Source organism: Notechis scutatus, chromosome 3 (genome assembly GCF_049901735.1).
Source record: "Notechis scutatus isolate UNSWTSFEM ecotype Mainland chromosome 3, rNotScu1.2, whole genome shotgun sequence".
Lineage (NCBI taxonomy): Eukaryota > Metazoa > Chordata > Lepidosauria > Squamata > Elapidae > Notechis > Notechis scutatus.
In genome coordinates, this window is record NC_142011.1 from 174,061,625 (window position 1) to 174,079,501 (window position 17,877).

Here is a 17,877-nt window from a genome sequence, read left to right on the forward strand (position 1 = left end):
GGAGTATGATGCATTATTCTTCAGTGATCCTATCCCATACTCCAGAGTTGGCATGAGAATGACTTCAGCAAACTTCTACTAAGCTACAATATCTTAAACGTATCAATTTTGCCAATCTTGTTTAATTTCTATATTAATCCATTGAGTGAATTAATAAAGGGACTTTGGGATTAGAGACTGCCTAAATGCTAATGATACCTAGCCCTTTTTTCCCCTTGGCATTGTTTGCTCGCCCAGCGCTTGCATGACCTGGTACCAGACTGCAGTGATTGGGGACATCGGTTTTATGTCATTTTCTGAATTTGGTCCAGTGTCTCTCAAATATGGTACTCTAAACTAGGCCTAATGCTTATGATGGAGTCTAACCAAAACAGATCATCATTGGTTTAGAAACTATTTGAACTGATACAGCCTAAAACTGCATTTGCCTTTTTTGCAGTCACTCCCGACAATTCCTACTTGGCTTGTAATTGACTATTTTTTCTAAAATCTTATATTAAAAGGAGGGGGAGTATATTGAACACATGGTAATGCTTCAAAAACAATAGTTGTGAATAGGTAAAAGGCCAGTTAAACTAACAAACCGATAAGTGTTGAACATTTTACTATGAGCTGACTATATACATAAGGAGTATTTGCTTTTTTCTCTAGGTTTGCTTATAATGTGGCATTACTGCAACAATAGCTAATCAATGTCAGTGAATGTCTCATTAATCTCTGTTTCTCAGCCTGAGCAACTTTAAGCTGTGTGGACTTCAACTCCCAGAATTCCCTAGCCAGTATGCTGAAGTCCATCTAAGGTTGAGAAACCCTGAATTAACTGATCTGAGGTAAATCTTATGCTTGAATTTGTCAAAGCTGAAAATGTTGTCAAGCACAAGATTGCTGTACAGCACTGTGAGACTGGCAGTGGGATTACCAAGCACAGCAAGTTAGAAATCTAATGTTGGGCTTTGGTCCTTTTGAGGAAGAGAGGAAGGAGAGGAAGATTTGCTGCTGCCTAATGAAAGACGAATTAAGCAGCATTGCCAGTGGCAGAAATACATGAAAGAGAGGAGGGAAGCGGAAAGAAGGCTCAAGGAGGAGAAACAGGCATAAACCTTTAAGAGAAGATACAGAATGTTTATTAATTAAAGAGTTAACAGTTTGAACAACAATGTCCCATAATCCATGGCCCAAGAGAGATGGGGGGAGACGACATGTCAATATCATTCATTGGAATGATCATCTAAAGGGGGCTTCTGAGTCCATTTTCAAAATCCATTCAGCTTTTTCTGTCACATGTTACAGGATATTTTTAAAAGGGCGAAATTAAACAGATCACAGGAAGCAGTAAGAGTATTGCTTCCCTTACCCTGCTCAAGAGTTTGGAGGTGTTTAATTTTTTTTTTAATTCAGAGAATGAGTTGAGTTTAATTTTCAATTTACTTCATTTTAAACTTACCACTTTTGAGATCAATTTAGTTTTCAAAATACAAGCTGTTTCCAAATACAAGCTGGGAGAGGTGGGGTATTAATCCAATAACTACCTCCAGAATGATGCATCCACATTGGGGCCCCAGGCCAGCTGTGGTCAGGTCTTCAGGCCCTTATGGAAAGTCAGGAGGGAGGGTGCAGATTTCACATCAGGATATATGACGTTCCAAAGGCCAGGAGCTAGGAGAAAGGCTCTTTTCTGAACCCTGCCAGCCCAAATTCTGTTAGGCCTATTTGGCTTTCTCTATTGATTTTTCTTGTTGGAAGCAAAATGTTGATAATGTGATCATGAAAATACTGTGACAGTCGTAAATATGGGGACCAGTTATAAGTACAAGGACTGGACTTTTTTCAGCAATCACAACTTTTAAACAGTTGCTATATGAATGGTCATGAGTTGTGGATTGAAAAAGGAAAACAAATTAAGGCTGAAGAAAGAATACAAGGATGGGAAAGCATCTACATTATGACTGTTAGTAACTAAAGTTTCCTGCTGAGACCTTATTAATTCTAACATCTAAATCAACCTAATTGAAATTGGCATTTGGGATAGAAAAGTGATGTACAAAGGGTGACAACCTGTAGTTGGTGAAGTTATTGTCCTATTTAGAAGCTTAATGTAGAAATAATATGTTTGTTAAAGCATCTGTAAATTATATTTCTGGGGAATAGGGGAAGAGTTAACCAAGTGATTTGGATCCATTATTGGTTTTATTATTTAAGAAAAAGTCAACCAAGTAGCTCAACTCAAAACCATCACCTAAGCTAAAGGACATTTTTAAGACCGATCATTAGATTTATATTAGTATAATGCAATGCTTTATATTTGAAAGGGGGAAAGTGCTTTATAATCAGTTTTGATGAGAAAATTGAATTCCAAACATACTCCATTTGAAATTAGAAACTTCATAAGGAATATTTTAATCAATTTCATTAGCATTCTAATCAATTTCATTAGCTTTTTCTACCTTCTGCATTTGCTTACAATACAATTTATACAAATTATATTTTAGCTTACAATACAATGCAATTTATATAAAAATATTTTATTTGCTTACAATACAATTTATACAAATTATATTTTAGCTTACAATACAATGCAATTTATATAAAAATATTTTATATGATGTAGTCTTTTCTTTCCAGCCAGCATGTTTCATCTTGTCTCTGTTAAAAATATAGGATTTACATTCAATAATGTATTATTTGACTTAGATGTCTTAAGCTTTAATGTCTTAAATCTGTTTTAAAGATTGCAAATCTTTTCTAGAAATACTGTTTTACTTAAAAGCATACAACTACATTAATATTTTTTCATATCCAGCATCTATTGGGGTTCTCATTTGTTGGTTTCATCACCATTATATAACTGTATTGGAAATATTATATACAATATTTAGCTTTTCAGTATTTCAATTTTCTTTAGTATAGCAAGATGTCATGTTTCATTATTCTAATAGTTTGTTAATTTCCTTTTTATTGCCCACTTAACCATCCCACAATTAAATATTTTTATTCTTCACAGCAACATTCACTTGTAATCTAAGGATTGGATAGAGAAACAAGATTGAAGTAAATGAAGTTGGATCTTCTGAAAATGAAAGAAGCTGCTTTAATTTATCTTGACAAGAGTGGTGGTCTTCAGAAATTTGTTAATGACTGCAAATCATATTGTAATGGTATTTACCTAAAATTATTATTAAGTAATGAGAATTATTTAGCTTAAAACAGTAAATAGGAAATTTTAACATTTATTCATATCTGGCCTTACAGAATCTAGTCAAGCTTGTGCTGTTTTCCGGTTTCTTATATTGGTAAACCCATCTGATATTACTGAGTTGGATGCTACCCTTGGAAATTATATTTTGCATCAACCTGTGAAGGGTACTCAGATTTTTCAGTCAGTAAGGAATCTTTTACATTTTGATCAAATATTCTATGAGTATTCTGAACAATAATTTTCTTATAAATTGAACTGAGTTTTGAATTACAGGTATGTTTTACTGCAGTTAAAACGTTGTCATTAATTCAACAAATAGAGACCGAAGCTCAGGTGAGTTTTCACCATTATTTCAGTCCTATTTTTTCTAAAATAGTGGCAATAGTTTGTATTTTAATTACATTATGCTAGTATATGACCAAAATAAATATTTGTTTTTGTTTTAATTACCTAGCTTTCTACCCTCCTATTTATTTTTTCTTATTCTTATTTCTTTTGCTGAAATATAATTCTTAAGGCAAAATGCATTTATTGTGAATTTATTTATGGTAATATTAGATACAGAAAAAAAAAGAGAATTCATCCACATGCCTACAAACTTTGATTCACACAGTCTTGCTATGTAGTAACTTTTAACATTAATGGCAAAAGTAGCTTTCTATGTATCATCATCAGTCTTGTTCCCAGTCTATGATCAATACTGAAATACTGGATGTAATGGATATTTTGCCTGCAAGTATATTTGTTTATATCTCAGAAATAAAATTACTAAAAAAAGATGTGGAACTAAACTGATCTGTAGAAGATTTTAAAGTTTATACAAATAACCTACATTTTATTTAATGTAAGTCAACTAAAATACTTAACTAGATGGGGCACTGTGGTAGATGACATGGGATTCATCTTGTTTTGCTGAAAAAAATGTGCTTGCATTAAAAAAAGTTGGCATATAAAAATATACAGGATAATTTGACTTTTATGCTTGTGGGTGAATTTTTTTAAAGAAATTTTATTTCGGTTTTCAAGAAAGCAAAGAAAAATAAAATATCTTTTTTTAGTGAACAGCTTGGTTCCAGGTTTTCAAATCTCCATATGGATATAATCTCAGTTACATATTCGTCTTTTATCTTTCACATTCAGTTTCATGTCTTATCACTACTTTAAATATTCTTTATTATTTTTTCCCCTCAAATACTTCCCACAGGCTTATTTTATAACTCTCTCATTCATATCTAAATCTATTACATATCCTTTTCAAGGTTTTCATATTTTCAAAATAATTATACTTATACTTTTATCTGTCCTGTGTACAATTTCAATCCATATCCACATTTCAAATATTACAAAACAAGGTTTCCCCTATGGTTGCCAATTAAAGTGTGTCACCTTCATGTAGTTGATTCCCTTTTACATCCCATTAAAAATTCTACTTCTAAATTATCCCATTAAACAATTGTAATTCCCATCCCCTAATAGCTATATTATAACATAAATCCCTTTTTCATCAGATTCTGCACGGTACTTGCCCTTTAAATTACCTCTAAACAATTTTAAGTTTAAAAAAAAAATTAAAAAAAAAGAATAAAAAGGAAGAAGATAATTAATCAGTTCAATTCATCCTTAAAAGAAGGAAAAACTGGTATTTCCCTTACAACCGATCTCATAGTTCATTTCAATCATATTTTATAAATCCTTAATATGCATTAATATAATTCAATTGTATTTTACATATTTTTGTTTTTTATTTGATCTGTTATCAAGCATTCCATTAAGTAACAATCCCCATTTCATCTTCCATTTTAATTACATATATTTTCCTGTTTTCTACATAATTTCTTATTTCTAACATATTTATACAATCCTTTATCACCATGCAGAATCCTCTATTTGAGTTGTATTTTCAACCATTATCTCTCTGTCTATCAATCAAATTATTCCCTTTAATTCTTGTTCATTTCCCATATTTGTTTATTTCCTGATTGTTTTTTATAACTTCTTTTCCTTTATTTTCTCCCTTTTTCTACTCCAGTTTTTGTCCCCCTCCCTCTTTAATGCTTCCTTTTGTAATCCTCCCTTCTGCTCTTTCCTTATATTTTGTTTATTTCTCACAGTGTTTCTTTTTCTGATTACCTCTTCTAATCTCCAATTTTTAAGTTCCTTTTCCCCCTTTTTGAGTTTCAAATCTCGTCTCATTTTTTTTTTATTAAAGATGGCCTCTCCTTTATTCAAGTCTTCTTCTTCCTCTGAAGTTTTTCACTGATCCTCATAGTCCAAAGCTGCCATTTCCAGAAACTGCAGAGCAAAGCCAAACAATTTTCCTTGTAGTTACAGTTGTTCCTTCATATTTTTTAATTCCATTTTCAGGTCCAAGTAAAGTTCTGCCATCTTTTAACACTTCCCAGTATTTTAGACAATCAAATTCTATAAGATTGCTTCCCAGAATAAATTTCAATTGTATCCAGTAATAATCCAATGTTTAAAGTTTCCAAAATCATCAATCAATTCCAGAACAGTTTTTTCTTGCTTTTTTCTTTGTTACAAAGTTCCAAGCTCCACTTTCACTTTCCAGGGGCTTTTTTTGATTGTAGCAAAATTTCATTTACTTCGTTACTCTTTAAATCTTTTAAAAGTTCACATTAATTTCTTTCAGCATCAGGTGGCACTCTTTAGTATGTCCAAGTTCCACCTCTTTTTTCCCTTCCTCCACTTTTTCTTTTTTTCTGGCTTTTAAGTTTAAAAAGCTCCTTGTTTGCCTTTTGACACTATATCAGCTTTAAGTTTGCCTATTTAGTGTCAGGATCATTTTCACTATTTTCCTCTTCTAACTTTTCTCTCAAAATTCAAAGCCACTTCCAGTTGTCAGATCTTCCCCCTCCCCTCTTGTTTGCCACAGCTTTAAAAATCTTTTCCAAATAATTAAGTATTTTAGCTCCAGGGTACCTTGTATTCAGATGTTAATCCTGCTTAGCCCAGTCACCCAAGCTGTCCTCCTTCTCCACTCCTGCACAATTCTTGTCCGGTCAGATCTTCCTCTTTGTGATGGCCATTTTGGCCACCGCTGCATCCGCCTTCGGAGAGGAGTTTTATGCCTCACCGAGGAGGGTGAATGCAGCTCCCCTCAACTCAGCTGGCATTCCAGCCTTTCTCCGCCACCTCTACAGGGTGGCTTCAGCCTCAAATCAGGTAGATTGGGGCCCTCCAGTGGCAAGCAGACTGAAACTACGGACTACCACAGATTTCGGTCTGTCACTGAGAGAGTCTAACCGGAAGCTCCGCTTGTGGGTGAATTTTATATTCAGTTAAAATTTGGAAATAGAATGGTTTGATCAGTTAATATTTTAAAACATTACCCTTTTTGCAAATGTCTTGTTAAATGTCTCTTGTGTTATGTAGATATAATCTTTCTGTGTTTGTGTTTCTGATTAATTTTGGGGAAAACAGACTTTATATTGTATAGTCTCATCTGCTCAGAATTCATGCCACTCTGCTAGACTTCTTGGGCATGTCTAATTGGCCATGGCTGGGAGTAGTGCAGTTATTTTATTATTTTCCTCCATTTTTATGTGAATTTGGCCACATCCATGCTTTAATTAATTAGCCTTGGCAATCCACACAACCTAAATGTGTTTCTTCTTTCAAAAAGCATTACTTACCCCTGCTTTCTTCTTGGAATAATAACAATATTTAAATAACTGTGCTATTTGTAATCAACTCAATCATTTTTAATTCTCTCTTTTAGATGAACATAGTCCTGAAACTAACACATTTACCTTCCTTGCCCTGTTACATTCTCAGTCTTTGCAAATTTCCATTTGATTATACTACTCAGAGGTTTTATGTGGCAGAGGGAATAGTGATTGCAATGAGTATCATAACGAAGTATACACAGGGAGCAAAATTTGTTTGTTCTGAAGAGACATGTCAGTTTTCTGAAGGTATGTTAGCAAGCTTGAACTCAAATTCTTTCATTTTTAAGCCCAACTATAAAGCCTATAACTTTGTTTTGGATACTATATTTCATTGCCCATGATTCATATGTTAATCAAGGTTATTTTCCTACAGCATATAATAGACAGCAGGAGGAAGCAGAAAAAATTATTTTCTTCAATATTCATCCTAACACAATTCCCCTTATTTAAAATAGATTCCAAATAAGTTAAACTGTTACAAATTTTAACAAGTTCAGAATTATTTCTTATATCAAACAATCAGAACCAAGATGTTTTAAAAAGCTGCATGCATTTTGGGAAAAATGTTTAACTATGACATCAAAACATGTCTGTATTTCTACTGCATTGACCCACAATGTAAAGTTCAATTAATTGTGTAGTTACAACTGTCCCCTGAAATAAACTTATTTTTGAAAGTTGAAAAAGTACTTTCTAATTTTGATTGGATTAAAAAGTTGGAGCAGTGCTTGTTGTCCAATTTATGTGGTCCTAATTTCTCATAGGGGGTGTCAATCACCTTTATGCTTATATAAAAAAAGGTATATACACCTTTATAAATAATTTCTGAATTACTGGGGAATGGCAAGGAATGGGATAGTAATTCCAATATAGTGCTGGCAATGAAAGTAATTGGGTGTCTCGATTTGCAATTCTTGTATATGCATTTATCCATATGTCTCTCAGTAAAACTTTGGGCAAAGTAGGCACCCTAATAGCAGTCAGGTGTTGTTGAACTACACTTCCCAGGATACTTCATTTTTGGCCATGCTTCTTAGGGATGCTGGTAATTATAATTCAGTAATGTCTAGAATGTCACAGATTGATTCCTCTATCAATTGTATTGAGCATATCATTTTGTATATGACTTACATAATTCATTATACTGGGTTAGGTGTATTCTAGTGAATTCCACATATAAAGTTTAAAAATTATAAAGTGCTTCCTGTTTCTACTAATCTAATTTTGGTGGAGCACAAAACACATATTGTAGCCAAATGAGGCAACCGTATAAAGATACTATAATAGGGAACTATCTGGCTAGGGTTATAAAGTATATAAAAGGGATATTTTCAGCATGGTATGGAAATATTTTGTTAAAGTGCATAGATTTTGAGCAGTTTTCTGATAAAATATATGAAAAATATTACCTGCTTCTGAATTTTTAGAAAACTGAATTCAATCTTTTATCTGTTTCTAGGGTTTCAGTACATAAGAGTACATACTGCTGGAGCTACAGAATCTGCAACGCTAAGAAATGATTTTGTATGCAGCTTATGTATGTCACCACTGAAAGAAGACAAGAAATATCGAGTACTTGGTGGTAAAAACTAAATAGCTCTGTTACCTGATACATTAAAGGGCTCCATAGTACCGGTATATAAGGGGGATAGACAACATAGAGAAAAAGGAGGGCACACAGATGTGAACTAGGTTTAGAAAAGTACATGAATGGCAAAATAAATCATTGATTAAACTTTTTAAGGACCAATTCAGCAAATATTTATCTGAAACAAAAATTGTGTATTTTTATGTTTTATATATATATTTATTTATTTATTTATTTTTAAGATAAACAAGTGGTTGAAATGATTGACTCTAAAGCAGTTAGTGTGTTTCAGGGATTTTCTGGAAGTAAAACACATTTAAGATTTCAATCATTTACAGTGTTTCTAAGAGGTAAGACACATGGTTATTTGTTGGCTTTAAGCATTTGCATTGCTTTTCAGGGCAAAGCCTTCTCAAAATATCCAGTCGAAAATACATACATGCATAACAGGAATATTAGATTTCCAAATATTTTACAAGCATATCAATTTATAATGCATCCAGTCCAAACACCCAAAGATTATCCTCTTTTTTTCTATCCATCTGTGCTATACTTATGCTCCTAAGTATGTCCCAACTCCTACACTTCCCACCCAGTCAACTCTTTCTTTGAATGAACTGATTTGAAATTCTGCTGTTATGATGGAAAGACTATAGCATCTTGGCATCATTCCCTTTCAGAAATTTTTTTTTTAGACTATCCTTATTCTTTTCCAGAATTCTTCACATTTGCATGATAGGGTACAATTCACAGGTCAGAAATCTGAATTTAAATCCAAGAACTTCTTTTCAACATTTGGTTTCAACATTTTCAATAAGGTTATTTGTTAAATTCTTGGGAAAGTTACTTCCTGCATCAATTATAATTATGTACTTTAAAATTATTTGATTAGAATGGGGAAAGACATTCTACTTTCTTAGTGTATTTGTCTTGGAAATAAAATATAAATGTTATGACGTGATTATTTTAGATTTAATTTTTGTATCAGACATTAATGAAGAGGAAGTAATAAAAATAAAATCCAAGACTTCAATTAAATAAAGACAGCTACTTTAACTATTGCAGCTGTATCTTGTCTTGCTGAAATTTGACTTCTCTTTTCCATTTCTTATGACAAAATTGTTTTATGGTAATCTAATATATTTTAATATTCTTTCTTAATTTAGCTGTTTCTCCTTGCTATTTTTTGTTTTCATGATCCAGTTGCATATGTTTTTCTTAACAAAATTTAATCCCCGATTTAACTATATATTTCTCTAATTATACAATCTCCCCTTAGCTAAATAATACAAACAAAACATTTAATTCCTGATCAGTGGTTGTGTTATTTATCTAAGAAGCAGGTTGTTCACAAACTTTAAAAAAAAATAATGTGAAAAGGATTATTTGTAAGCACACTACTAAACTGTCACATTACTTACCATAGTAAAAGTGTATGTTGCACAAAGCTGGAAAAAAGGCAATTTAATATTCTTGGCAGAATTTGTGATTAAATCACATCTGTTTTGACCTGTTTTAATAATGTCTTCTATTAATTTCAAGGCCAAAAGCTTTAGCAAAAATCTTCTTCTCCTCTCTACCCTAGCTTGGATAAGCCGCCAAGTTTAGAGCGGTAAATATTGAGCTATGACTCTCAATTACCTTGACAGAGTACTTTTTCTTGGCTGTTATTGTGTAGTTTCTGCTGTTGAATTGGCAGAAAAGGTAACATAAATTATACTGCCCCAACTGAATTTTAACTGTGCTTTAGCAATGATACCAAAATATGGTGTTGTGCTTGGAGAGTTCCTGCAGAAAAATCTCAGCACAGCAACGGATGTATTCTTGTGCTTTCTTTCCCATCCCAGTTACCAATTACTTTTTGTAACATATAACAGAGCAGGGGTGGGAGACTAACAACATATAGGCATTTTCTTGGGCTGCAAGAAAAATGGATAATTAGCTTCTGCAGAATACATCTGTAAGCCAGATTTTTCTGGAGGATGGGGGAATGGTACCATCTGCTGGCAGACCAAGTGTTGTACACAAACTGTACACACACAAACTGAATCTGTCAGTTGGAAAGGTATGAGGGTTGGGATTATAGAACAATGGAATAAATCAGTTATGGGAGATGAGTTGTCCTAAAATCCAGTTGATAGGACTATTATACGCAAGATATAGGAACTCTGCAGCACAAGCCAAACTGAATGTAGAAGTCTATGCTTGGTGAGAGGCCAGGAGACTGACAGTCCTATTTTAAAAAAATTAGATGTTACCATATTACAGTAATTGTTAGCATTCCAAGATATCAATATTCCTATTCAAAACAAATAAAAAGAATCATTGAAGTCACATGTCTACTGTCTCATTAATCAAGCCAAAATGCTATATAAGTCAGTACCTAATTACTAGATGGAGGGACGAGTGTTCAAAAAAATGGTCAAAAAGAACTCACTAGAGTCTTGTCCTGAACTCATTATTGCCACCCTCATCAAGACTTGAAATATATCTATCAGTATTCAACCCAATAGAAAATCCTTACCTGCCTATTTGTATTTTTCCCAGATGAATTATCCAATGAAATGAAAATGGGAAATCAATATAAAATTATAGGAATTCCAATCTGTATGCAAAGCTACTTACAAGCCACAATTTGTCTTGAAGCTAACAGCGTATATCCTTCTAATTCTACAGGTAGGACAATAGGCCAGTGAAAATAGACAACAAAATATACTTGTTCCGATAATAGGAGACTGAAATGCAACTGTCTCTTTCTTTTCATCCCAATCTTCTTCTACTTAAGCAGTTTTCAAATGTGATCTAGGGATTTCTGAAGGTCCCTGGATCCGTTTCAGGGGGAACATAAAACACACCCACCCAACACCCATATATGTAAAATATTAAAGTGTCTATTTTAATTAATATAGTAAATACTGATAGGTATAACTGATAGGTGGTATTTGGGGTTTATAAACATTTTTAAGACAGGTACTGAAAAGAAAATGGGAATCACTGTTTAATATATTTCTTGTGGGGGAAAAAAGTATTAATTTTCAGCACATTCAATCTCTATATAAGAGAGATTGGGAGAGTAATTCCTGGTGAGCTCAGGAGCCAAAAGTTCCTGAGAAAAAATAACAATGTAGAGAAAGAAGGCCAAGTATGACTTCTAGAATTCTTTTAATCTCTTTAGTAATAACTCTCCTCTGGGTCAGCTAAGTGACATTGATTTCATGGCACATCATCCATCCATCCTGGATCATGTAGGCAGCAGGAGAGAAGGGCTATGCAATGGGAACAGTTGGCAACATTCTGAGACATTGCTCAACTGCCCTTCCAGTAGCGATGCATTGGGATTTTTTACTCTGCACACCCAGAGCGGAATGGGACAACTTGTCACAGCCAACTTGCTGCAGCCAACTCACCATAGCCAACTTGACGCGGGACAACTCACCTTGGGACAATTTAACAATTCAATTTAATTATTTAAAATAAATATTTTAATTTTTGTCATTCACATTTCATTTTCTCCACCTTTTGCATCCTTTAATGATTCTATTACACCATTTCTTCGATCTTAGTGTAATTCTTGTTCTTTGGCGAGTTGGTCACAGCAAATTGTCAGACCCCAGTCCCCCACAGTCTGATCTATTTTTAAACTTGGCTTTTTCTTTTGTCAGCTTTTTGCCTACACAAAATTTGATCCCATTCTGTTCAGTTTACTTGTTGCAAAATTAATTTTCATTGGATTGGAAAGAATAAAATAACTAAAAAACATTAATATTGATCTCTTCTTGTTTTGTACTGGAAGAGATATTGTTAACATGAATTTTAATTTTAGAACCAAGTATCCCTATTCCTATCTTCAAAAACAAATAGACAATTATACTGAAATCTTTTTCTGCTCTAATTTTGTTGTCAGCTAATTAATATTCATCTTGTATTCTCTGAAATTGAAATCTCTCAGGTCCACTCCTGTTTTCTTACTAGAATTCATCTCCCTTTTGTGAACTAGAATTTTGGAACCTAATATTCCTTTAGTGCTATTTGCTCATATTGTTTCCTGATGTACTCATAATGAATTGAATTCAGTTGTGTTCTGCTGGTAGCAGCAGTTTCACTTATATCTTACCTTTACCAACATCTGAATTTCAACCTTATAGATGTTAAGGTTTCTATTTTTTTTTTTTTTTTAATCAGGGCCTTCTTGTATCAGTGAAAAATTTCAGTACCTGCTGTCTTTGACTTCAAATTCATGTTGGAAATTTACAGCACTTCTGGCTGATAGCTTTGCTTCAAAAGTTCTTCCATCTGGCATTTATAATATTTTGAAATTGTCCATAATGTTGAGCTTAGTACAGACTATTGATGGAGATGACAAAACAGCAGACTACTTAGATCTTCTGGTAATAACAAATGATTCTCTTACACTGGAGAGGTAATTATTTTTTTCTTATGGAGAGGTTATTAGCTTTCCCTAGTAGCGCTCCCTCTCTCACACACACCTGTGCTGTTTTATTGTATCATCAATAACTGATGTTGCTATAATCTGAATTATGCATATAACCCCCTTTTCTATATATAGATTTATTCAACTGAAATTCATTGCCAAATATCTTTATATTTACATTTATTTATCAGAAATACTACAAATTCATTAGTGAATTATCTATTTTCCCCAATCATCTAGAATTATGAATTATAGTATATGTCTTGTGCCTCGAGGCGTTCGGCACTTTCCATCTGGTGAAATTTTTCCAATTGTATCAAAAGATAAACATGGGACTGGAAGTGCTATTATTCAGGCTGGTAGTGCTTTAATGGCTAAAAATGGAATATGCTTTATTGGAGAGCTAACTTCATATAAGAAAGAGAAACTTGAACAACTACAAGCAGGTATGGCAATTAGCAACTATTTGTAAGACCAAGGGTAACTTTAAATATTTTTGCTAGATTGCCTTACAGCTTTGAAATCCCAGAGAAATTATTTTAATCACTAGAGATATTTCTATACCAGTCAATTTTAGTACTGTGCAATCAATATTTTTCTATTACAAAGCTGTATGTAAAATTTCCTATATAATGCTGTATGTTCATTCCACTATATACTGGTTGAGTTGCAAGAATGGACATACACATAAATCTTCACAGAGCTAAGAATGCCTCCTTGCAGGACTCTTAAAAATATGGCAATCTGGTACCTGACATCTTCAGATACTAGGATGCCTGTGTATCCTGGAAGCGATATTGGCAATGCCCTATATAAAACATGCAAAACATCTCAAACTCGTCACCGAAAACTCACAATCTAATTTTGGTGAGATTTCAGACTTGAGAACATGTCTGGGTTTTCATGTTGGATTATGATAGCACTTAAAACTGCTACTGCATGTCTGGTTGACAAAATCACCAGGTTATGAGGCAGAGTTCTTTCACATTATTTGTTTTTATTTTAAATTTTCTTGTATGACGGGTACAGGCATATTGTGATTTTTGTATTGTGCTATATCCTAATTTGAGATTATTGGAAAATGAAATACATTGGTGTAAGAGAAAAATGTCATGCTCCATTGCCTGGTACATAAATATAAATATAAAACTACACATATAATAGTTCAAAATGGAGCCTAAACTAATCTTGTTTTCTCTAGATTCTGGCAGTCCCAGCAGACCTGGGCTATGATGATTTTCATTTGTAGAGATTGCTATTTTCGCTACCAAAATAATTCCATGAATATCTGTTGAATTATCAGAAACAGAATGGGAAATACCTAATTTCTTTAACAGAAGCCCTCCATTCAATGCTGGTTCGTTTAGTAAATAGAATGAATTTTTCTATTCATCAAGTCTGGATCCAATCCATGTAACCCTTTTGGGTGATACTTTTGAGAGGAGCATTATAGAAAGAACCTTTCTAAAATTGGGAAATATGAAATTCATATCCAAGTACCTTTAAAAGCAATGATTTAACACATAGGGTAAAGTAAGTTATATAAACCACCATATTTTAAGCAGCATTTTTCTTCTTGCTGTTTTGATTAGTACTAGAGAGCAGAACAATTACTAAATTCATTCCAGGAAAGAAATATGGAGAAACTATTGATCAGAAAGTTATTTTTCCAGTTCAAACAAGTTTCTGGTCATTTATTGATGTGGATTCATCTTCAAAAAAGCATATACAACTGGATAATACTGTAATTGGCCAGTTGGTGAGTCTATACTTAAAACAGTAATTTTACAATATTGATTAAGAACAGTAATACCTAAGCACTATAGATAAAATGCCAATTTAGCATCATGCATTTTCTAAAACGTGTTAATTTTTCCCCAGTCAAGAAACATTTTCATCATTCTATAACACCTGGTATCACCCAAATACTATAAACAAATTAAATAAAAAACCATGTTATATAACAGCATAAATAATATTCAAGAAATTATTGCCATAACAAATATAAGTGCATCAAGTAATATTCTGAAAGTTCCTTTCTGAAAAACATTAAATCTTGCATTTTTAGAATCTTTATTTTTAAATATTTTTAAAATGTTAAAGTTTTATTCTAAATTACTTTTTTCAAATTAGGACTTAAGCTTGATTTCAGCTCCTCTTATAGATGCATTTGGACTTTTGATATACTGCAATGAAGCATCATGTTGTCAGTCTCCATTTCCTGTTACAAATTTCATTTTTAAAAAATCTATTAATTCAGAAGAGATTTATTCTATCACTCAACAGTTCCAAACCCAAGATTATGAGGAAGTAAGTAGAAATTATACTGTTAGAAATTATAACAAAAAAGAAACAACTTTTTAATTAAAACATTTTATTAAAATATTAATATTTATTAATTATGCATTAAATATGAGCATTTTTCATAAAACATAACTTATACTGTCATTTCAGTTTCTTGCTTTTTCAAAGAATCTGCATGTAGAATTATGTCCAGAATCAGAAAGGTTAATTCATGGCTACTATCTAGCAAGTCGAAGAGTCAGAACACAGCTCATGAATGGACCTAATCTCTCAGCAACTTCACTAAAAATCTTGTAAGTTGATACCTGCTAATTAAATATTGGGCATTTTGGCTTTAAGTTGGACTAAGATGAAATGGAGATGCACTAACTAGCAACTCCTGATCTCATTAAACATGTATCCACAAATGTGCTTCAGGTTGCATAGAAATGTTTATGCTTTCTCTATCCAGATATTAGTCCAAACATCAAAGCAGTGCTGTTTAGAACATACATCAAAGGTGTGTCTAGTTTGTACAACTGTGTTGTCCCATGCACTAGTCAAAGGAAGATTTGTCCACTTCTGAGGATACACATATTCAATGTCTTCTCAGATAGCATTGTTAGCTGTTCAGATTCTGCTCAGCAGGTTTTCAAGTCCAAGCAAATGAGCTGTTTTCACTGCAAGACATTCTGCTAGTGATCCGAGTAGACCCCTGGATTTTTCCTATCCATAATTTTCTAATAGGATCAAGGTTTCCATAAAGTGCCACTAGACATTCATATTAATCCTTATTTATCAGTTTATTTGTTCAGCAATTGGTTTTGTGTGTGTGAATGAAATAGTGGCTATACATATATATTATGTACATGTTGGAATCAAAAGCAGGATTTTCAATGATAAAATCAGTCATCTGAAATGTTGTACAATGGATTTAAAAGTTTTATTTTTGTTTGTAGGATTTCGCTGTCTAAAGCACATGCCAAGCTGAGTCTAAGGACAAAAGTACTTGAACAAGATGTTTTAATTGCAGTATTATTATTTGAATCATCTCTTACTTTAAAATATGGTAAAAAGCCAAGCAATTGCTCATAAGTCCAAATAAGATCACATTAAGATGTTTAACAGGAGACTTTATACACATAGTTGAACACACAAGACCAAAGATGCCAAATAGCAGGCAGTACTACTCATGAGATTTCTTTTCTCTTTCCTCTTATCAATAGGCTGAAATAACGTTATTGAAAAGTAACAGTAGGAGATATTTTACTATTTGCCTTCTAGTAGCACATGTTTCAATTTTCAGAATTGATTCAACATAGCTTGTTACGTATGGGGTATTTTTGGAGGGGTTGGTTTGGAAAATTTAAGACTGTTCTGCTACTGCTGAACTATTAACAATCTTTCTGATTCAACTTTATGAAACCTGTAATACTTCAGCATCTGAATAGCTATTGAGCCCCTATTTTCTTGAGGTAGAAAATAAATGTTTATATTATTCTTAAGTATAGTTATATAAGTAATAGCTTTCAAAATTAACGACATAGGAAATTGAGCAAATGCAAAAATTTGAATCATCAGGCATTAAGGTAACTTTTATTCAGTAGTTATAATAAATTTCTTTTCCAGGTACTATGTAATCCATATTGCAGCTTTTTAAATAAGGTTTCTTTAAGGCATGATTTGGAACTTTTTTTCTGATGAAAAACATTCCCTGGGGGATAATCCAAAACCAAGAGGGGATGTCACCACTGTTCTCTCCCTGGTATCTTCTCTTCCAAGCAACAGATTGCAGATCAGATTTCTTGGGACCTTATTAGCAGTCTGAATTGCTCTATTACGTAGAGAGATTGATATTAGGGTGGAGAACGTATGTAATTTTAAATATAAATGGAAAGGCATTTTTCCAAAAGGCTAATTTTTAATTATATTTCATATATGAAAGAATATTGAACTCTAGTAACTTTTCAAGTAACAAATTTATAATTTGCTTTGACAATTTATGCTCAAAAACAAATTCCTAGACAAGCTTGCGATTTTAAAATTTTAATTAATTTAAAGATTAATTCATTTTCTTTACACAGGTGCTTCTGTATTTTGTGTGGCTCCTAATGCACTTTTTCCATTTGAACTCAATTCTGAGAACTCCCTGAATCAAAGGGATATTTACTTGATGGAGTGCCACCAGCAACTGAAACAGTTTGTTGCTACATATGGGCCTGTGACACATGTTCTCAGCAGTGAGATTTAGCAATACACAAAACCGAATCCAATTCTCAGGAAAATTAATTCATTCATCTAGCCTAACTTTGACCTTTCAAGTTATGTTACAGAATACATTCATGCTGTAATGACTCAATTAATGCTGTAATGTTTCAAATATAACCTTTTTTTAAAAAAAATCTTGCATTTCAGTTTGTTAACATTCTATTCTTACAGTGCAGTACAGTAGTTTCCCCCCCTATCTCTCATTAGATTTTTCTTATTCTGAATGTTATAACAAGCATAGGAAAATAGATACATTTATTTTAGTTGTTACTGAAATTGCATTCAAATTCCTCACATTGGATTTTATTCTCACCCCCAAAAAATCAGAATCGCGTTCCATAATATAAAACAAGAAATGAAATTTAATGGAATTCAAAAATATACAGGCTGGTATTCAATCTCCCACATGGTATAAATAAAT

The 17,877-nt window shown here is 32.8% G+C and overlaps 1 protein-coding gene across 1 annotated transcript; it reads left to right on the forward strand.

Annotated features, from left to right (window-relative positions):
* The first annotated feature begins 244 nt into the window (after positions 1 to 244).
* Positions 245 to 17,510, forward strand: MCMDC2 (minichromosome maintenance domain containing 2). Its single transcript, XM_087960082.1, has 14 exons — positions 245 to 326; positions 3,250 to 3,380; positions 3,470 to 3,529; positions 6,936 to 7,131; positions 8,345 to 8,467; positions 8,716 to 8,823; positions 11,021 to 11,149; positions 12,656 to 12,893; positions 13,146 to 13,351; positions 14,498 to 14,664; positions 15,039 to 15,215; positions 15,360 to 15,502; positions 16,148 to 16,257; positions 17,273 to 17,510. The coding sequence occupies exons 1-14, from the start codon at positions 245 to 247 to the stop codon at positions 17,437 to 17,439; spliced, it is 2,037 nt and encodes a 678-aa protein (XP_087816208.1). The 3' UTR covers positions 17,440 to 17,510.
* Positions 17,511 to 17,877: the final 367 nt, after the last annotated feature.

Coding starts and splice junctions, on each gene's coding strand:
- MCMDC2 (XM_087960082.1), top strand. CDS start 245: ATGACCTGGTACCAGACTGCAGTGATTGGGGACATCGGTTTTATGTCA. Junction 3,381..3,469: donor GTACTCAGATTTTTCAGTCA/GTAAGGAATCTT, acceptor TTTGAATTACAG/GTATGTTTTACTGCAGTTAA. Junction 3,530..6,935: donor AAATAGAGACCGAAGCTCAG/GTGAGTTTTCAC, acceptor TCTCTCTTTTAG/ATGAACATAGTCCTGAAACT.